The sequence below is a fragment of the Ranitomeya imitator genome, chromosome 1 (genome assembly GCF_032444005.1).
Source record: "Ranitomeya imitator isolate aRanImi1 chromosome 1, aRanImi1.pri, whole genome shotgun sequence".
In the NCBI taxonomy this organism is placed as follows: Eukaryota; Metazoa; Chordata; class Amphibia; order Anura; family Dendrobatidae; genus Ranitomeya; species Ranitomeya imitator.
In genome coordinates, this window is record NC_091282.1 from 648,547,157 (window position 1) to 648,569,374 (window position 22,218).

General features: G+C 45.6%; 1 protein-coding gene across 1 annotated transcript in view; it reads right to left on the bottom strand.

Annotated features, from left to right (window-relative positions):
- The window catches only part of LOC138638843 (CD48 antigen-like), a 32,512-nt gene extending 25,921 nt beyond the window's left edge, over positions 1-6,591 (bottom strand). Inside the window, exon 1 of the mRNA XM_069728505.1 lies at positions 6,526-6,591. Within this exon, the coding sequence (XP_069584606.1) occupies positions 6,526-6,559 (34 nt within the window). The 5' untranslated portion in view covers positions 6,560-6,591. The remainder of the gene's footprint in view (positions 1-6,525) is intronic.
- Positions 6,592-22,218: the final 15,627 nt, after the last annotated feature.

Sequence of the window (22,218 nt, forward strand, 5' to 3'; positions counted from 1 at the left end):
CAACGATATTGCTAGCCAGGACGCTGCAACGTCACGGATCGCTAGCGATATCGTTCAGTGTGACGGTACCTTTACTCTTGAGACACGAATAAGTCCTTGTTTAGTCCAAACACAGATAACTATGCTTATAAGGCAGTTCAAATAATATCAAATAATATCTTAGCTCAACCAGGTAGGCCTGGGTAATAGTCTCAGGTTTTTGCAGAGCAGCAACAGCTTACATGTCCAACAAATGGAGATGGAGAAAACACAAGCAGCAGATTACTGGTGTATGCAGCAGGAACTCAGAGCAGATTAGCAGGATCACCACACAGGTTCACAGGAGTAGGTACATAGCCAGGGAGTCACCAGGGTCAGGAGCTGGATGCAAGGCAGTATACTCTAGCACAGACTGAAGGTTGGGGTGGAGTTTATATAGCAGGAAGACACAGTGCACATGAGACCAAAGACGCCATCTTGGAAAAGGGCAGTAATGCACAAAAGGTAATAAAAAATGTTCAGAGTCCTGACAGTCCTGTCTTCCCGCTCAAACTGCTATTTATGTCAGATCTGCCCCCATCAGTCAGGCGCCCTGAACTGCTCCAGTCCACAATCTCTTCCCCATGAAACACTGGTGACAGCTCCAATGGTTCTAGCCCAGATACGCAGGAGAGACCGTTATCTTTATCAATAACAAACTCTCCTTCCTCGGCATCACTGAAACCTGGCTCACCCCCTCTGACTCGGCCTCTCCAGCCGCTCTTTCCTATGGTGGATTCCACCTCTCTCACACCCATCGCCCCAGCAACAAACGTGGTGGAGGGGTTGGCTTGCTCCTGTCTGACACCTGCTCCTTTACCCCAATTCCACTACCACCCTCTGCTACTCTTCCCTCGTTCGAGGTGCACTCCATCCGCATCTACTCCCCCTCTAATCTACAGCTGGCTGTCATCTACCGCCCCCCAGAACTAGCCATCTCCACCTTTCTTGACCACTTCACCACCTGGCTACTTCATTTCCTCTCAGCTGACATCCCCACTATCATCATGGGTGACTTCAATATCCCCATTGACACTTCCACCTCAGCCGCCTCTAAACTTTTTTCGCTCACTGTCTCTTTTGGTCTCACTCAATAGTCATCTGAAGCCACCCATAAAGATGGCCACACACTGGACCTCATCTTCACCCGCCTTTGTTCCCTTACTAATCTCACCAACTCACCCCTCCCCCTGTCTGACCACAACCTACTGACATTTTCTTCTCTCTCCCCTCCTAGCGCACAACCTCCACTCCACAAACTCACTCACCCTCGCAGAAATCTCAAACACCTCAATTTACAATCACTCTCTGAGTCCCTTCTCCCTCTTACAAACATAGCTTCCTTCCATGACACAGACGCTGCTGCCTCTTTTTATAACACCACAATAACAGCAACACTCGATTCGGCCGCCCCACTCATGCATAGCAAAACTCGTAGAATCAACAGGCAGCCCTGGCTAACCAGCCTGGCCAAAGAACTGAGACAGGCTTCCAGGATCGCTGAACGGTGATGGAAGAGATCTTGTTCTGCTCAGCACTTCACTGCATACAAGCAGTCCCTTGCCAGCTTCAAGTCCGTGCTCACTGCCGCAAAACAAACTTACTTCTCATCTCTCATATCCTCCCTGTCTCACAACCCTAAACAGCTCTTCAACACTTTCAATTCTCTACTCCATCCCCCAGCATCTCCTCCCTCCCCTATCATTTCAGCTGAAGAATTTGCCTCTTTCTTTAAGCAGAAGATAGATAACATCAGACAAAGCTTTGGCCCGCAGCCCCCAATGCCCCTCCTCTTGACTACTCAGCCCTGCTCCAAAGCCAGCTTCTCCACCATGACAGAAGATCAGCTCTCCCTCCTTCTATCAAGATCACATCTCACCACTTGCACTCTTGACCCGCTCCCATCCCACATCATCCCTAACCTCACAAAAGTCTTCATCCCAACCTTAACACAACTCTTCAACCTCTCACTTACAAACGGTGTCTTCCCCTCATCCTTCAAACATGCATCAATCACACCTATCCTCAAAAAACCCTCCCTCAACCCATCCTCCGTGTCCAGCTATCGCCCGATATCCCTTCTCCCTCTTGCCTCAAAACTACTGAAACAGCATGTCCATTTTGAACTGTCCTCCCACCTCTCCTCCTGCTCCCTCTTTGACCAGTTACAATCTGGCTTCCGAACACATCACTCAACTGAAACTGCCCTAACTAAAGGGACCAACGACCTACTAACTGCCAAGAGCAAGCGACACTACTCTGTCCTCCTCCTCCTGGACCTGTCTTCTGCCTTCGACACTGTGGACCACTCCCTCCTGTTACAGATCCTCTCATCTCTTGGCATCACAAACTTGGCCCTATCCTGGATCTCATCATATCTAACAGACCGGACATTCAGTGTCTCCCTCTCCCACACCACCTCCTCATCTCGCCCCCTGTCTGTCGGTGTTCCCCAAGGCTCAGTTCTAGGACCCCTACTCTTCTCCATCTACACCTTCGGCCTGGGACAGCTCATAGAATCCCACGGTTTACAATATCATCTCTACGCTGATGACACGCAGATCTACCTATCTGGACCCGACCTCACTTCCTTACTGACCAAAATCCCGCAATGTCTGTTTGCTATTTCATCCTTCTTTTCTGCTCGTTTTCTAAAACTGAACATGGACAAAACAGAATTTATCATCTTTCCCCCACCTCACTCTACCCCTCCTTCGACCTATCCATCAATGTCAATGGCTGCTCACTTTCCCCGGTCCCGCACGCTCGGTGCCTCGGGGTGATCCTTGACTCTACCCTCTCTTTCAAGCCACATATCCAAGCCCTTGCCTCCTCTTGCCGATTCCAACTCAAAAACATTTCCCGGATCCGTACATTCCTGGACCATGAAACCACAAAAACACTAGTGCATGCCCTTATCATCTCGCGCCTTGACTACTGCAACCTCCTACTCTCTGGCTTCCCTTCTAGCACTCTGGCACCACTCCAATCCATCTTAAACTCTGGTGCATGACTAATCCACCTGTCTCCCCGTTATTCCCCAGCCTCTCCTCTCTGCCAGGCCCTTCACTGGCTTCCTATTGCCCAGAGGCTACAGTTCAAAACACTAACAATGACATACAAAGCCATTCACAATCTGACTCCTCCATACATATGTGACATGGTCTCCCGCTACCTACCTACACCCAACCTTCGATCATCTCATGATCTCCTACTCTACTCCTCTCTCATCTCTTCCTCCCACAGCCGCATCCAAGACTTCTCCCTTGCTTCCCCCATACTCTGGAACTCTCTACCCCAACACATCAGGCTCTCACCTACCACGGAAACCTTCAAAAGGAACCTGAAGACCCACCTCTTCCGACAAGCCTACAACCTGCAGTGATCCCCAGTCTACTGAAGCGCCACATAACCAGCTCTACCCTCACCTAGTGTATCCTCACCCATCCCCTGTAGACTGTGAGCCCTCGCGGGCAGGGTCCTCTCTCCTCCTGTACTTGTGTGTGCCTTGTTTTACTCATGTTAATTGTACTTGTCTATATTTGCCCCATTGACCTGTAAAGCGCCATGGAATAAATGGCGCTATAAAAATGAATAATAATAATAATAATCTTGGCTCTCCACCCTACAACTAAACTCGGGGTCAGTCACAGAGGGCATGAGCCAGATTACCTCCACTCAGGGTCAGTCACAGAGGGAACAAGCCAAATTATATCTACTCAGTGTCAGTTAAAGAGGGCATGAGCCAGATTACCTCCACTCAGGGTCGGTTACTAAGGGCATGAGCTAAATTATCTCTACTCAGGGTTAGTCAGAGAGGGGATGAGCCAGATTGCCTCCACTCAGGGTCTGTCACAGAGGGCACAAGCTAAATTATCTCTACTCAGGGTCATGAGCTAAATTATCTCTATTCAGGGTCAGTGAGAGAGGGAACGAGCCAGATTGCCTCCAATCAGATTCAGTCACAGAAGGCATGAGCCAGATTGTCTCTACTTAGGGTCAGCCACAGAGGGCAGGAGCTAAATTACCTCTACTCAGGGTCAGTCAGAAAGGACACAAATCAGATTGCCTCCACTCAGAGTCAGTCACAAAAGGTATCAGCCAGGTTGCCTCTACTAAGGGTCAGTCACAGAGGGCACAAGCCAGATTGTCTCCACTCAGGATCAGTCACAGAGAGTACAAGAAGCAGGTTGGGACTCCAAATCCTTAAAAGCATTAAACTTGTACATTTGTCAGGTGTGATGTGCTGCACAAGACTATGTCATTCAGGGAAGTTTAAAGTTGTGATTGTTTCAGAGGGGAATCTTGGCCACCATAATAGAGAGCTGCCTCCATAGTGAGTGAGAGCATAGAGTTCAGCCCTGGTTAGAGAGGAGGACCACTTTTGTAATGAGTGGTAAAGTCTGACATCAGAGAATGAAGTGTAGTAGCCAAAGGAAAGTTATACAAGCCTAAATGAAGATGACTAGCAAAAAAAAGCCAGGTGGAAGTGAGAGACCGAGGAGTGATAGTACATAAATGAAGAGTCTACCACTACAGGGATGGGGTCAGCGGTGTGAGAGGGGAGAAAAACTGTGATGAAGACAAGGAAAAAGATGTCCAAAGTGTGAATGGGAACTATACAGGAAAATAGTCTGGCCAGTACTTAATCTGCACCTCGGTTCTCTAGCTCAGTCATGTAAACAAATACCGTATTTTTCTGACCATAAGACACACTTTTTTTCCTCCAAATTTGAGAGGAAAGTGTGGGTGCATCTTATGGTAGGGATGTAACTTGAGAGGGGGCAGCAGCGAGTGGGATTGCACTGGGAGGCAGGAGGCAGAAAAACATCCCTGCTGGGCTTCAGGAATCAACTCTGGGGAAACCACATGGTCCCGATCATTAAAGTGCAGTGAATATTCATTAGCTGCTTCCCCGCCCACCTGTCAGCTGAGCTGTGAGTTGGGAGCAGCAAATGAATACTCCTTCACAGGGACACACATAGTTTCCCCAGCGCTGGATTCCTGCAGCAGCTGGGGAGATCTGTGTATCTGGTCGTGGAGGGGGCAGCAGCAGGGGCCAGAGGGGACAAGATTGCTGCATACCTGCCTGCCTGGCTGTGCTGGGTGCTGAGTGCTCCAGCACAAGGACTTGTGTGATGTCAGGAGTGGGCGGGCGGGAGCATTACATGGCAGCACAGAGCCCTCCCTCTTCTGATGTCATCACAGGTCCTGCAGACACCACACTACAATCTGCAAGCTTACTCCTGTGCTGTGGAGAGGCAACAAGAGGGAGCGCTCTGTGGTGTCATGGGATGGGATGCTCCAGCATTTTACCTCACCACAGTGTGGCTGGCTGCCACAATTAAAAGGTTAGTTACTACAACACACAATAAAGCACTCTGCCACTTCTTTGGTGAACTATAACTCCCAGCATGCCTTAGGTTCTGCAGGACATGCTGGGAGTTATAGTTCTCCCATGGGTTCTTAAAGCAGCACTCCGGTGTTATTTTTCAGTGCTGGAGTGGTGCTTTAAATATAAGACCTGTGCCCCATTCTTATACTCACCCTCCAGCGTCTTCATATAGTACTTTACAGCCACCACACTGGTCCCGTAGCTTCTAACATAATAACATACTATTATATATAATAACAACACATATAATAGTATGTTTATGTTATTAAATATTTTACCACCTTTTTTGCTTCAAATATGTTTTTCCCTATTTTCCACCTCTAAAACCTGGGTGCGTCTTATAGTCCGGTGCGCCTTATAGTCCGAAAAATATAATATAATTGGACAATTTTAATATTTTCACTAGTTACCTTATCTACAATCAGGATTTTGCAATATGATGTATTCACATATACAGTAGATGAAGAAGAGCTGAATTTGTCATCCATCACTTTCAAGCTGTCAGATTTACTACCTTTGGTAAACGCACTTGAACCCCAAAAAATGCATATAAACTGCAAAAATGTCACCTCAGTCTACAAGAAATCAAGCTTCACTCAGCTCCATCAACGAAAAAAATACAAAAAGCAAAGGGTTTCAGAAAATGCTGACACAAATCATTTTTTTTTACACATTTTTGAGATTTTTTGAGTGAACAGTAAATTAATAAAAAATATACCAGTTTGTTATCACCTTAATCATGCTGGCATGGAAAATCATGGAACCACACAATGAAAGCTATAAAAACAAACCCCCCAAAATATTGTCAGATTTGAATTTTTTCCCATTTTCTAGCACATTATATGGTGAAGTGAATGGTGTCTTTCAAAACTACAACTCATCCCAGAAAAAAACGAGCCCTCGAACGGTGATGTTGACGGAAACAAATTAAAAAGTTTTTGGAGGAAAAAGCTAAAGAGCAAAAATGAGAAATGTCTTGCTTTTTAAAGGGTTAAAAAATGATGCCAGATTATCTGCATTGTCAAGAAAAAAAAACAGATAGTCTCTCATCATTCCTTCAATGGTTGCGCCAAAAGACAAAGTCTGAGAATATCTATATGAAGGCCTCTTACCTGAAGAACAGACCAGGAGAAAGACGGGCACCATTACAGAGAGCTGGATTTGGGTTATTTGCAACATCCTCTCACTGTGAAGAGAAATGAAAGTGCACTTCCCCCATTGATCTAAATAACGCCTAACAACCACCTCTGCCAGTCACGTGGTCACTGATCTTGTTTTATCCACATTGTAGCTTTACCAACCATGAAAACAAATAAAACATATAAAAACTGTATAACTAATTCTGTATCCGGAAACTCCGCCTCCCTCTGTGAATTATCACCCGTCCTAATGTCACTGTTTAAATTGTCTTAATTTGTACTGAATTTATTGTCTGTACATGTCTCCGCTTAATTGTAAAGTGCTGCGGAATATGTTGGCGCTATATAAATAAAAATTATTATTATTATTATTATCGTTCCCAGACTTGTAACTATAGGTGTCATGATCCAGGACGGGGTTTTGTCTTTTTGCCGTCCTGGTCAGACGGGTTTAATTGTATCTGCCTCTCTCTGGCAGAGGGCTGCTATTTAGTTGCCAATCTTCCTAGGTCCAGTGTCAGTTATATTCCTGCCCTCGGCTGAAGAGGTTGACCCTTTGTATGCCTGTAATCTTGTTGCTCGTTTGGTTATGTTGACTCCTGCTTTGCCCTTAGACTACCCGCTTTGTCTGGCCCCTCTGGTACCACGTTTTCTCTCTGGTTCTGACCTCGGCATTTGTCCCTGACCACTTTCCTGTCTGCCCCTTTTTGCTATTTGTGCCGTACTCTGATTTTGACTTTTGCCTGTCTGACACTTCTCCTGCTTCTCCCAGCAGTGTATAGCTCTCTGGGACTCCGTTCCCGGACACTCCCCTGGCAGTCACATGTCTAAGGTCCTGTTCATCTGAAATACTTTCTTTACCTCAGCTACATCACTCCTCCTAGATCCCTGATTGCATGCCTGGTATACTTTCACCCCAGCTCAGGACACCCGCACGGATCAATCTGTAAGCACCATGCAGGGTGCGTGACAGTAGGATTTTGGTTTATACTAAGCAGATTTACTGTTCATATTTAAAAAAATGAAATTTGATATTTCTTAGGGTGAAAGGCTCCTTAATAAGAGTACTACAGCTATCAAAGATCCACCCCCAAGGAATATACCTATATCTCTTGTGCCTGGGCTGTCTCTAGTATTTAGGTAAATGGGAATTAGCTGAAATAACAGACACAGTCCATGTTTCAGGGTGACTCTGTTCTTGTTAGAAAGCAAAGTTTTTTTGTAATCTTATTCAGCCCAGTTAAATGAGCCCACGTGGCACTTAACGGGGCATGATTATGGCTAGCAATTGTGGCACCAAGTGTAAAATCAGGGGCTCAGGCTCAAGATACCCAGGTCAACAAGATCTGTAACGCTACTTTTTCGGTTATTAACCCCTTCCCGACCTTTGACGCATACGCTGCGTCATGAAAGTCGGTGCCATTCCGACCCATGACGCAGCATATGCGTCATGGAAAGATCGCGTCCCTGCAGGCCGGGTGAAAGGGTTAACTCCCATTTCACCCGATCTGCAGGGACAGGGGGAGTGGTAGTTTAGCCCAGGGGGGGTGGCTTCACCCCCTCGTGGCTACGATCGCTCTGATTGGCTGTTGAAAGTGAAACTGCCAATCAGAGCGATTTGTAATATTTCACCTAAAAAACTGGTGAAATATTACAATCCAGCCATGGCCGATGCTGCAATATCATCGGCCATGGCTGGAAACACTTATGTGCACCCACCCCACCCCTCCGATCGCCCCCCCAGCCCCCCGATCTGTGGTCCGCTCCCCTCCGTCCTGTGCTCCGCTCCCCCGTCCTCCTGTCCGCTTCCCCGTGCACCAATCACACCCCCTGTGCTGCAATCAAACCCCCCCGCACTCCGATCCCCCCCCCGCACACAGCGACCCCCCCCCCCCGTGCTCCGATCCACCCCCCCCGCACAGCGATCCCTCACCCCGTGCTCCAATCCTTCCCCGTGCTCCAATCCTCCCTCCTGTGTTCCGATCCACCCCCCCCATGATCCGATCCACCCCCCCGTGCTCCGACGCCCCCCCCGTGCCCTGATCTCCCCCCCCTTATACTTACCTGGCCGCCCGAGGTCCGTCCGTCTTCATTCCTGGGCGCCGCCATCTTCCAAAATGGCGGGCGCATGTGCAGTGCGCCCGCCGAATCTGCCGGCCGGCAGATTCGTTCCAGAGTGAATTTTGATCACTGAGATATATCCTATCTCAGTGATCAAAATAAAAAAAATAGTAAATGACCCCCCCCTTTGTCACCCCCATAGATAGGGACAATAAAAAAAATAAAGAATTTTTTTTTTTTTCACTAAGGTTGGGGTAAGAACTAGGGTTAGGGTTAGGGGTAGGGTTAGGGGTAGGGTTAGGGTTAGGGGTAGGGTTAGGGTTAGGGGTAGGGGTAGGGGTAGGGTTAGGGCTAGGGGTAGGGGTAGGGTTAGGGCTAGGGTTAGGGTTAGGGGTAGGGTTAGGGCTAGGGTTAGGGTTTCGGTATGTGCACACGTATTCTGGTCCTATGCGGATTTGAAAAATCCACAGTGCTAAACCGCTGCCGATTTATCGTGGATTTACCGCGTTTTTTCTGCGCATTTCACTGCGGTTTTACAACTGCGATTTTCTATTGGAGCAGTTCTAAAACCGCTGCGGAATCCGCAGAAAGAAGTGACATGCTGCGGAATGTAAACCGCTGCGTTTCCGTGCAGTTTTTCCGCAGCATGTGTACAGCGATTTTTGGTTCCCATAGGTTCACATTGAACTGTACACTCATGGGAAACTGCTGCGGATCCGCAGCGTTTTCCGCAGCGTGTGCACATACCTTTAGAATTAGGCTATGTGCACACGGTGCGGATTGGCCGCTGCGGATTCGCAGCAGTGTTCCATCGGGTTTACAGTACCATGTAAACATATGGAAAACCAAATCCGCTGTGCCCATGGTGCAGAAAATACCGCGCGGGAACGCTGCGTTGTATTTTCCGCAGCATGCCAATTCTTTGTGCGGATTCCGCAGCGTTTTACACCTGTTCCTCAATAGGAATCCACAGGTGAAATCCGCACAAAAAACACTGGAAATCCACGGTAAATCCACAGGTAAAACGCAGTGCCTTTTACCCGTGGATTTTTCAAAAATGATGCTGAAAAATCTCATACGAATCCGCAACGTTGGCACATAGCCTTAGAGTTGGGTTGGAATTAGGGTTGTGGTTAGGGTTAGGGGTGTGTTGGGGTTAGGGTTGTGGTTAGGGGTGTGTTGGGGTTAGGGTTGTGATTAGGGTTACGGCTACAGTTGGGATAAGGGTTAGGGGTGTGTTGGAGGTAGAATTGAGGGGTTTCCACTGTTTAGGCACTTCAGGGGGTCTCCAAACGCAACATGGCGCCACCATTGATTCCAGCCAATCTTGTATTCAAAAATTCAAATGGTGCTCCCTCACTTCCGAACCCCGACGTGTGCCCAAACAGTGGTTTACCCCCACATATGGGGTACCAGCATACTCAGGACAAACTGCGCAACAATTACTGGGGTCCAATTTCTCCTGTTACCCTTGAGAAAATAAAAAATTGCTTGCTAAAACATCATTTTTGAGGAAAGAAAAATGATTTTTTATTTTCACGGCTCTGCGTTGTAAACGTCTGTGAAGCACTTGGGGGTTCAAAGTGCTCACCACATATCTAGATAAGTTCCTTGGGGGGTCTAGTTTCCAAAATGGGGTCACTTGTGGGGGGTTTCTACTGTTTAGGCACACCAGGGGCTCTGCAAACGCAACGTGACGCCCGCAGACCATTCCATCAAAGTCTGCATTTCAAAAGTCACTACTTCCCTTCTGAGCCCCCACGTGTGCCCAAACAGTGGTTTACCCCCACACATGGGGCATCAGCGTACTCAGGAGAAACTGGACAACAACTTTTGCGGTCCAATTTCTCCTGTAACCCTTGGGAAAATAAAAAATTCTGGGCTAAAAAATTATTTTTGAGGAAAGAAAACGTATTTATTATTTTCACGGCTCTGCGTTATAAACTTCTGTAAAGCACTTGGGGGTTGAAAGTGCTCACCACACATCTAGATAAGTTCCTTTGGGGGTCTAGTTTCCAAAATGGGGTCACTTGTGGGGGGTTTCTACTGTTTAGGCACACCAGGGGCTCTGCAAACGCAATGTGACGCCCGCAGACCATTCCATCAAAGTCTGCATTTCAAAAGTCACTACTTCCCTTCTGAGCCCCCACGTGTGCCCAAACAGTGGTTTACCCCCACACATGGGGTATCAGCGTACTCAGGAGAAACTGGACAACAACTTTTGTGGTCCAATTTCTCCTGTAACCCTTGGTAAAATAAAAAATTCTGGGCTAAAAAATTATTTTTGAGGAAAGAAAACGTATTTATTATTTTCACTGCTCTGTGTTATGAACTTCTGTGAAGCACTTGGGGGTTCAAAGTGCTCACCTCACATCTAGATAAGTTCCTTTCGGGGTCTAGTTTCCAAAATGGGGTCACTTGTGGGGGGTTTCTACTGTTTAGCCACATCAGGGGCTCTGCAAACGCAACGTGACGCCCGCAGAGCATTCCATCAAAGTCTGCATTTCAAAACGTCACTACTTCACTTCCGAGCCCCAGCATGTGCCTAAACAGTGGTTTACCCCCACATATGGGGTATCAGCGTACTCAGGAGAAACTGGACAACAACTTTTGGGGTCAAATTTCTCCTGTTACCCTTGGGAACATAAAAAATTGCGGGCTAAAATTCATTTTTGAGAAAATAATTTTTTTTTTTTATTTTCATGGCTCTGCGTTATAAACTTCTGTGAAGCACTTGAGGGTTCAAAGTGCTCACTACACATCTAGATTAGTTCCTTTGGGGGTCTAGTTTCCAAAATGGGGTAATTTGTGGGGGATCTCCAATGTTTAGGCACACAGGGGCTCTCCAAACGCGACATGGTGTCCGCTAATGATTGGAGATAATTTTCCATTTAAAAAGCCAAATGGCGTGCCTTCCCTTCTGAGCCCTGCCGTGCGCCCAAACAGTGGTTTACCCCCACATATGGGGTATCTGCATACTCAGGACAAACTGGACAACAACATTTGTGGTCCAATTTCTCCTATTACCATTGGCAAAATAGGAAATTCCAGGCTAAAAAATCATTTTTGAGAAAAGAAAAATTATTTTTTATTTTCATGGCTCTGCATTATAAACTTCTGTGAAGCACCTGGGGGTTTAAAGTGCTCAGTATGCATCTAGATAAGTTCCTTGGGGGGTCTAGTTTCCAAAATGGGGTCACTTGTGGGGGAGCTCCATTGCATAGGCACACAGGGGCTCTCCAAATGCGACATGGTGTCCGCTAACAATTGGAGCTAATTTTCCATTCAAAAAGTTAAAAGGCGCGCCTTCCCTTCCGAGCCCTGCCGTGTGCCCAAACAGTGGTTTACCCCCACATATGAGGTATCGGCGTACTCGGGAGAAATTGCTCAACAAATTTTAGGATCCATTTTATCCTATTGCCCATGTGAAAATGAAAAAATTGAGGCGAAAATAAATTTTTTGTGAAAAAAAAGTACTTTTTCATTTTTACGGATCAATTTGTGAAGCACCTGAGGGTTTAAAGTGCTCACTAGGCATCTAGATAAGTTCCTTGGGGGGTCCAGTTTCCAAAATGGGGTCACTTGTGGGGGAGCTCCAATGTTTAAGCACACAGGGTCTCTCCAAACGCGACATGGTGTCCGCTATCGATGGAGATAATTTTTCATTCAAAAAGTCAAATTGCGCTCCTTCCCTTCCGAGCCTTACCATGTGCCCAAACAGTGGTTTACCCCCACATGTGAAGTATCGGTGTACTCAGGAGAAATTGCCAAACAAATTTTAGGATCCATTTTATCCTGTTGTCCATGTGAAAATGAAAAAATTGAGGCTAAAAGAATTTTTTTGTGAAAAAAAAGTACTTTTTCATTTTTACGGATCAATTTGTGAAGCACCTGGGGGTTTAAAGGGCTCACTATGCATCTAGATAAGTTCCTTGGGGCGTCTAGTTTCCAAAATGGGGTCACTTGTGGGGGAGCTCCAATTTTTAGGCACACGGGGGCTCTCCAAATGTGACATGGTGTCCGCTAAAGAGTGCAGCCAATTTTTCATTCAAAAAGTCAAATGGCGCTCCTTCCCTTCCAAGCCCTGCCGTGCGCCCAAACAGTGGTTTACCCCCACATATGAGGTATCAGCGTACTCAGGACAAATTGGACAACAACGTACGTGGTTCAGTTTCTCCTTTTACCATTGGGAAAATAAAAAAATTGTTGCTGAAAAATCATTTTTGTGACTAAAAAGTTAAATGTTCATTTTTTCCTTCCATGTTGCTTCTGCTGCTGTGAAGCACCTGAAGGGTTAATAAACTTCTTGAATGTGGTTTTGTGCACCTTGAGGGGTGCAGTTTTTAGAATGGTGTCACTTTTGGGTATTTTCAGCCATATAGACCCCTCAAACTGACTTCAAATGTGAGGTGGTCCCTAAAAAAAATGGTTTTGTAAATTTCGTTGTAAAAATGAGAAATCGCTGGTCAAATTTTAACCCTTATAACTTCCTAGCAAAAAAAAATTTTGTTTCCAAAATTGTGCTGATGTAAAGTAGACGTGTGGGAAATGTTATTTATTAACTATTTTGTGTCACATAACTCTCTGGTTTAACAGAATAAAAATTCAAAATGTGAAAATTGCGAAATTTTCAAAATTTTCGCCAAATTTCCGTTTTTATCACAAATAAACACAGAATTTATTGACCTAAATTTACCACTAACATGAAGCCCAATATGTCACGAAAAAACAATCTCAGAACCGCTAGGATCCATTGAAGCGTTCCTGAGTTATTACCTCATGAAGGGACACTGGTCAGAATTGCAAAAAACGGCAAGGTCTTTAAGGTCAAAATAGGCTGGGTCATGAAGGGGTTAAAAGTCACTTAAAAGTCACTTAACCCAATGGAGTATAAGACAATAAAGGGGAAGGGGAAGTCTTTGGCAAGCACTTTTCTGACACAACTATTACACAAATTTTGGGGTATCCTTGACAAATAGTTAGAGAGGATTTCTATATTTCGCACTAATAAGACATTTGTATCAAGCACAAATGAAAGTATCAGAGCAAAGCACTTATGGAGGTACCTCTGACAAGTCATTATGCAGGCTGAAAATATTTAAAGGTTAAATGTGTGTCTTGCTCACTTTGTTAAAGCGATTGTCCACTACTTAAAAATCAACCCTAAGGCTATGTGCACACATTGCGGTTTTTACCGCGGAACCGTGGTGATTTTGATGCTGCGGGTCCGCAGCAATTTCCATTGCGTTTACAGTAAACATGTAAACCAATGGGAAACCGCAAACCGCTGTGCACATGCTGCGGGAAAAACCGCGCAGAAACGCAGCGATTTACAACCCGCAGCATGTTTTTTCGTGTGCAGAATCGCAGCGATTCTGCACACATAGAAATGCATTGATCCGCTTACTTCCCGCATGGGGCTATGCCCACCATGCGGGAAGTAAGCGGATAATGTGCGGTTGCTACCCGGGGTGAAGGAGAGGAGACTCTCCTCCAGGCCCTGGGAACCATATTTGTGGTAAAAAAAAGAATTAAATAAAAAATAATGATATACTCACCTCACCTCTGTACGCGGACGTCCGGTCTCAGGTTGCTATGCGAGCAGGGCCTGCGGTGACGTCGCGGTCACATGACCGTGACGTCACGAAGGTCCTTCTCGCATAGCATCTTTGGGACCGGACCGCCGCATGCAGCGCCGAGGAGATCGGGACGTCAGAGGGTGAGTATAACCATTTTTTTTTATTTTTAACATTACTATTGATGCTGCATATGCAGCATCAATAGTAAAACAAGTGCAGGAGTAAAACCCGCAGCGGATACCTTCTGGTATCCTCTCCTGTGCTTCCCCTCCTGCACGCTCACTGCAATCAATATGTAGCTGTAGCTCTGTGGCATGCACAGCTCCGTAAACCCTCTGTCCTCCTCAGACTGATGTCTGGAACTTTCTGACTTTCCCAACAGACTACCAGTTATATATATATATGGGGAGTCACCTAGTAAACAGGATCAAAAGCTCCCCCTAGTGGCCTGGAGTGTGAATGTGTTGCATGTTTGTGGTACCTGGTTACAGTTATAATAATCTTTATTTTTATATAGCGCTAACATATTCTGCAGTGCTTTACATTTTGCACACATTATCATTGCTGTCCCCGATGGGGCTCACAAATTCCCTATCAGTATGTCTTTGGAATGTGGGAGGAAACCGGAGTGCCCGGAGGAAACCCACGCAAACACGGAGAGAACATACAAACTCTTTGCAGATGTTGTCCTTGGTGGGGTTTGAACCCAGGACTCCAGCGCTGCAAGGCTGCTGTGCTAACCACTGCGCCACCGTGCCGCCCACTCCTTTCTTGCCTCCAAACGTTGCATCACTCTCGCCGGGAGGAAAGCAATGTGTGACGCCCAAGAGACCGGGGTACCCAGCACCGGACCAATGGGGTCTGTCTCTTGAGGGGGGTGTCACGGGTGGCTTGACCCGGTGCTGTGGCCTCAGGCAATGCACAGTGTAAAGGGTATCGTGAGGGAACAGGCACTTACTTGATCAGCAGCAGGTTCTCCCAGCGGTGATGATCCCAATCCTGGATAGATGGCTATTGTCCAAATGAAAGACTGAGGCACTGAAACGTTTAACCAGTTTACTTTAACAAAAAGGATTTACAACCAGTCCTGTCACCGGAGTCTGTATGGGAACTCTGAGTTACTTTGACCCTGCCGGGGTCTTCGCCTCTTATTGTACGCAATATCTGTGTGGCCCTGCTGCTGTATGTGAACTGGCTGCCGGCCCAATCTGTCCCCTCCGGGTCCTGGTTCGACGGGCAACCCGAGTCCTTTTATCGGCTTACCCCCTCCAGGAGTACCGCTGAACTCTGTGTCTGTTGCTGCGTCCGACCCTAGTGAAGCTGATATCACCTCACGTTTTTCCGGTTGCTGTATTATATGTAATGAATACAGCCACGGATCCGGTATCCGTCTTTGCGCCTGTTCTGGGTAGTGATTAATGCTACCCGGTTCTCACAATGTCCTTTTTCTCTATCCCTCTTCTCCTCAGGCCGGTGATTTAGGCCTGGTAACAGTCACAGGGCTGTTAGAGATTCAACTGTATGACCTCTCACTTTCAGCTCCTTAGCCCAACTGCCAGTTCTTCTCTCAGACCAGAATGGATCAAGGGGAGTCTCTGGAGCTCCCCCTTCTGGCCGGAGGTGGTAGTGCAGTCTTGCTATTTTAGTATTTGCATTTACTGTCAGTAACTATTTTTGTGGCAAATACCCCTAGGCGTGCCACATTCCCCCTTAGTTAAGAACAGTACTCCGGGACTGTGGGACAATAACATTTTGAAATAACAATTAATATGTACAGAGTCTTAAAAATGAAAAGTTACAAAAACCACTCGAGGAAACAAAAATATAGTTCTGTACAAAGTCACTTCAAATAGCGTCCATTAATACAGTTCTATCCTTGAAGGTATTAGGAAAGGCACTGTACTTAGTGTCCAGGAATTTAGTTCCATTTTTCCAACGGAGTTATCAATATAAAGTCTAAAGAAAGTTCAAAAAGAGCGAGGAGCAAAGTTCAAAAAGCAGTCTTTCCGGAGCTTTGATTTAGTGCCTCCGGGCTGATAAAAAGTTCAAGAATATGCAAGAAGTTCATACAGACAAGTCTCTGTAGGCACTGGGCTTAAACGTTGCAGACTGATAACAATGACTATACTACATTTTCTGTTTAACTATATACGGCATAACATATATACAATTCACATTATGAGCTTTATAGTTGGTAATCTGCATACCTGGCCGGTAATTGACCCTGGGTACTACGCTGTGATCTACGTAATAGCGGTGTCTCTTCATGTGGTGTACTACTGTCTACTGCGGATGTAGTATCTGCCCGCTCTGCTAAAGATAATTCCACGACTATGGAGTTGGCAAGTCCACCGTGAATGGGATTACTCTGACCAGGAATCTGTTCTTCCTGGCCTGGAACCTCCTGTAGTACGGGGTCAGCCTCTTCCTGTCTTGGGACTTCTGGTATTGGGTTTGGTGTTGGGTAAAAGGCCACCATGGGAACCACTACTGCACCATGGTATGTTAGTAGGGTTTTGGGAAAGTCTCCTATACAGGTGTGATACACTTCCTCTTCTTTTTCCTTTACTGGTTGAACCTGTATGGGTTGAATAACTTCTGGTTCTGGCTGGACAACGTCTGGCTCTTTCAATGCTTCCGGGCATAATTTAAGATTGTCTCTTGACACTAGTACAGATGTTAAGCCTCCGTTTTTGCTAATGAGACACATTTTAGGATTATCCACTCTTGTTGGTAAAACTGTGTAGGGTACGGCTTCCCACTGATTGTCCAGTTTATTGGTTCGACGATTTCTCTTGAGCACTTGGTCACCTGGTCTTAATGGGGTCGCTAGAGCATTCTGGTTGAAAGTTCGCTCTTGTCTTTCTCTAGTTTGCTGAAGGCTTCTTTCCACACTCTCTTGCACTTGGCGATACTGCTTTTGCCGTATGATATCCCAATTGGAGTCTTGGACTTCTGCGTCTGGTTTCAGAATTCCCATTTCTAGATCGATTGGTAATTGGCCGGGTCTTGCACGCATAAGGTAAGCTGGGGTGCAATTGGTGGAACTCACCGGGACATGATATAACATGTATAACAGAAAGCATGGAAAGTCTACTTCTAAAGCAGATAGATGAAGCTGCAACCCATAATGAGGTCCTGGTTATGGGGGACTTTAACTACCCGGATATTAACTGGGAAACAGAAACCTGTGAAACCCATAAAGGCAACAGGTTTCTGCTAATAACCAAGAAAAATTATCTTTCACAATTGGTGCAGAATCCAACCAGAGGAGCAGCACTTTTAGACCTAATACTATCTAATAGACCTGACAGAATAACAAATCTGCAGGTGGTTGGGCATCTAGGAAATAGCGACCACAATATTGTACAGTTTCACCTGTCTTTCACTAGGGGGACTTGTCAGGGAGTCACAAAAACACTGAACTTTAGGAAGGCAAAGTTTGACCAGCTTAGAGATGCCCTTAATCTGGTAGACTGGGACAATATCCTCAGAAATGAGAATACAGATAATAAATGGGAAATGTTTAAGAACATCCTAAATAGGCAGTGTAAGCGGTTTATACCTTGTGGGAATAAAAGGACTAGAAATAGGAAAAACCCAATGTGGCTAAACAAAGAAGTAAGACAGGCAATTAACAGTAAAAAGAAAGCATTTGCACTACTAAAGCAGGATGGCACCATTGAAGCTCTAAAAAACTATAGGGAGAAAAATACTTTATCTAAAAAACTAATTAAAGCTGCCAAAAAGGAAACAGAGAAGCACATTGCTAAGGAGAGTAAAACTAATCCCAAACTGTTCTTCAACTATATCAATAGTAAAAGAATAAAAACTGAAAATGTAGGCCCCTTAAAAAATAGTGAGGAAAGAATGGTTGTAGATGACGAGGAAAAAGCTAACATATTAAACACCTTCTTCTCCACGGTATTCACGGTGGAAAATGAAATGCTAGGTGAAATCCCAAGAAACAATGAAAACCCTATATTAAGGGTCACCAATCTAACCCAAGAAGAGGTGCGAAACCGGCTAAATAAGGTTAAAATAGATAAATCTCCGGGTCCGGATGGCATACACCCACGAGTACTAAGGGAACTAAGTAATGTAATAGATAAACCATTATTTCTTATTTTTAGGGACTCTATAGCGACAGGGTCTGTTCCGCAGGACTGGCGCATAGCAAATGTGGTGCCAATATTCAAAAAGGGCTCTAAAAGTGAACCTGGAAATTATAGGCCAGTAAGTCTAACCTCTATTGTTGGTAAAATATTTGAAGGGTTTCTGAGGGATGTTATTCTGGATTATCTCAATGAGAATAACTGTTTAACTCCATATCAGCATGGGTTTATGAGAAATCGCTCCTGTCAAACCAATCTAATCAATTTTTATGAAGAGGTAAGCTATAGGCTGGACCACGGTGAGTCATTGGACGTGGTATATCTCGATTTTTCCAAAGAGTTTGATACCGTGCCGCACAAGAGGTTGGTACACAAAATGAGAATGCTTGGTCTGGGGGAAAATGTGTGTAAATGGGTTAGTAACTGGCTTAGTGATAGAAAGCAGAGGGTGGTTATAAATGGTATAGTCTCTAACTGGGTCGCTGTGACCAGTGGGGTACCGCAGGGGTCAGTATTGGGACCTGTTCTCTTCAACATATTCATTAATGATCTGGTAGAAGGTTTACACAGTAAAATATCGATATTTGCAGATGATACAAAACTATGTAAAGCAGTTAATACAAGAGAAAATAGTATTCTGCTACAGATGGATCTGGATAAGTTGGAAACTTGGGCTGAAAGGTGGCAGATGAGGTTTAACAATGATAAATGTAAGGTTATACACATGGGAAGAAGGAATCAATATCACCATTACACACTGAACGGGAAACCACTGGGTAAATCTGACAGGGAGAAGGACTTGGGGATCCTAGTTAATGATAAACTTACCTGGAGCAGCCAGTGCCAGGCAGCAGCTGCCAAGGCAAACAGGATCATGGGGTGCATTAAAAGAGGTCTGGATACACATGATGAGAGCATTATACTGCCTCTGTACAAATCCCTAGTTAGACCGCACATGGAGTACTGTGTCCAGTTTTGGGCACCGGTGCTCAGGAAGGATATAATGGAACTAGAGAGAGTACAAAGGAGGGCAACAAAATTAATAAAGGGGATGGGAGAACTACAATACCCAGATAGATTAGCGAAATTAGGATTATTTAGTCTAGAAAAAAGACGACTGAGGGGCGATCTAATAACCATGTATAAGTATATAAGGGGACAATACAAATATCTCGCTGAGGATCTGTTTATACCAAGGAAGGTGACGGGCACAAGGGGGCATTCTTTGCGTCTGGAGGAGAGAAGGTTTTTCCACCAACATAGAAGAGGATTCTTTACTGTTAGGGCAGTGAGAATCTGGAATTGCTTGCCTGAGGAGGTGGTGATGGCGAACTCAGTCGAGGGGTTCAAGAGAGGCCTGGATGTCTTCCTGGAGCAGAACAATATTGTATCATACAATTATTAGGTTCTGTAAAAGGACGTAGATCTGGGGATTTATTATGACGGAATATAGGCTGAACTGGATGGACAAATGTCTTTTTTCGGCCTTACTAACTATGTTACTATGTTACTATGTTACTATGATTATACAGATCCACCAAGTCAGGCAATTTCTCTGGCCATTGATTCCTTTCTGCCTCAGGTAAAGTCTTTAGTAGTTCTATTACAATATGGTTCATCTTCTCGCATAAGCCGTTTGTTTGTGGATGATAGGCCGTCGTCCGGATCTTTTTGCAACCATACATATTACAGAATTCTCTGAAGATCTCTGATTCAAAGGCTGTACCTTGGTCGGTGAGAACCTGTTCCGGATATCCATGGGGTCTACAAAAGTACGTTTGGAACGCTTTGGCTGCTGTTTTTGCTGTCAGATCTTTTACGGGTACTACTACCAAGAAGCGTGAATAATGGTCCACGATGGTCAAGGCATAGACATAGCCAGACCGGCTTGGTGTCAACTTCACGTGGTCCATGGCTACAAGTTCAAGTGGTTGTTTGGTGATTATGGGCTGCAGTGGTGCTCTTTGGTTCTTTTGATCGTTTCTTCTGAGGTTGCACGGGCCACAATTTCTGCACCACTGTTCGATTGATTTTCTCATCCCGACCCAATAAAATCTTTCTCTTAGAAGTACTTCTAACTTTTTCCAACCGAAGTGACCAGCACCATTATGGTAAGCTTCGAGGACCATCTTGACATCTTGTTTAGGCACGATAATCTGCCAAACCAATTCATGTGTTTTCGGATTGGTGTACCTTCTACAGAGCTTCCCTTGATACAGGAACATTTTGCCTCTCTCTTTCCAGAGTTGATGCGTCTCTTCTGGGGCATCCTCATCGGGATATGCACTTTGCTCAGTTAACAGTTCCTTCACCAACTTCACAGCCGGATTGCTGTCTTGGGTGTCAGCCCATCTATGGTGTGCTAACGGATTTAAATTCACCTCTTGTTGTTTCTGATAGGTACTTGACTGATGATGTTTTGCCTTGGGATGATGGAAGGCTGGTAGTTCAATTTCTTCAAGCTCCCCCATTTCTTCTTCTACATCTCTCAAGTGTGGCATCCGGGATAGGGCATCGGCATTTCCATTCTTGCGACCTGCTCGATACTTGATCTTGAAGTTGTAATTAGATAACCGGGCTATCCATCGCTGTTCTAACGCACCTAATTTGGCTGTGTCCAGGTGGGTCAACGGATTGTTGTCAGTATAGACAATAAATTCTGCAGCGGCCAGATAGTGTTTGAAACGTTCAGTCACAGCCCAAACTACTGCCAGTAGTTCCAATTTGAAGGAGCTGTAATTTTCTGAATTTCTTTCAGTAGGCCGGAGCTTTCTACTTGCAAAGGCGATGACTTTCTCCCGACCTTCTTGCTTTTGTGACAGCACCGCTCCTAGTCCCACATTACTGGCATCGGTGTAGAGGATGAAAGGTTGATGGTAATCTGGGTATGCCAGAACCTCTTCTCCGGTTAGTGCCTTCTTTAGTTGTTCAAAGGAGTCTTCCCTTTCGTCGTTCCACTGAAAAGGAGGGTTTCGGTTTGAAGGTTTCTTCGTCTGCCCTACCAAGGTGTCTTGCAAGGGTGCTGCCAACTTGGTAAATCCTTTTATAAATCTGCGATAGTAACCCACCAATCCCAGGAATTGTCTCACTTCTTTTGCGCTGGTAGGTCTTGGCCAATCCCTTATGGCGCTTATTTTCTCGGGATCTGGTGCTACTCCCTCCGAACTCACGATGTGTCCCAGGTACTGTACCTTTGGCTTGAGAAGGTGACATTTGGATGGCTTGACTTTCATGCCATACCTGGATAAGGCTTCGAACACTTCTGCCAGGTCTATTAAGTGTTGTTCGTAAGTCTTTGAGTAGACGATCACATCATCTAGGTACAGGAGGACGGTCTCAAAGTTCTTGTGTCCGAGGCAGCATTCCATCAGCCGCTGGAAGGTACCGGATGCGTTGCAGAGTCCGAACGGCATGCGATTAAATTCACATAGACCCATTGGTGTGGTGAATGCCGTCTTTTCCTTATCTCGCTCAGCCACAGGGACTTGCCAATACCCGCTTGTTAAGTCTAAGGTGGAAAAATAATTAGCAGATTTCAAAGCAGTTAAGGACTCTTCTATCCTAGGCAAGGGGTAGGCGTCTTTATGGGTGATGTTATTAAACTTCCGGTAGTCTACGCACATTCTCATGGTTCCGTCCTTTTTTTTGACAATCACTAGAGGGGCCGCCCAGGGGCTACAGCTGTCTCTTATTACCCCGGCCTGTTTCATCTCCCTCAGCATATCTTTTGCACATTGATAGTGAGCGGACGGTATGGGTCTATATCTTTCTTTTATTGGGGGATGGTCACTGGTGGGGATTGTGTGTTCTACCCCTTCTATCCGTCCGAAGTCCAATGGGTGTTTACTGAAGACTTGTTCATATTCCGTCACTAGCCTATACACCCCTTGTTTTTGATGGGTAGGTGTTGA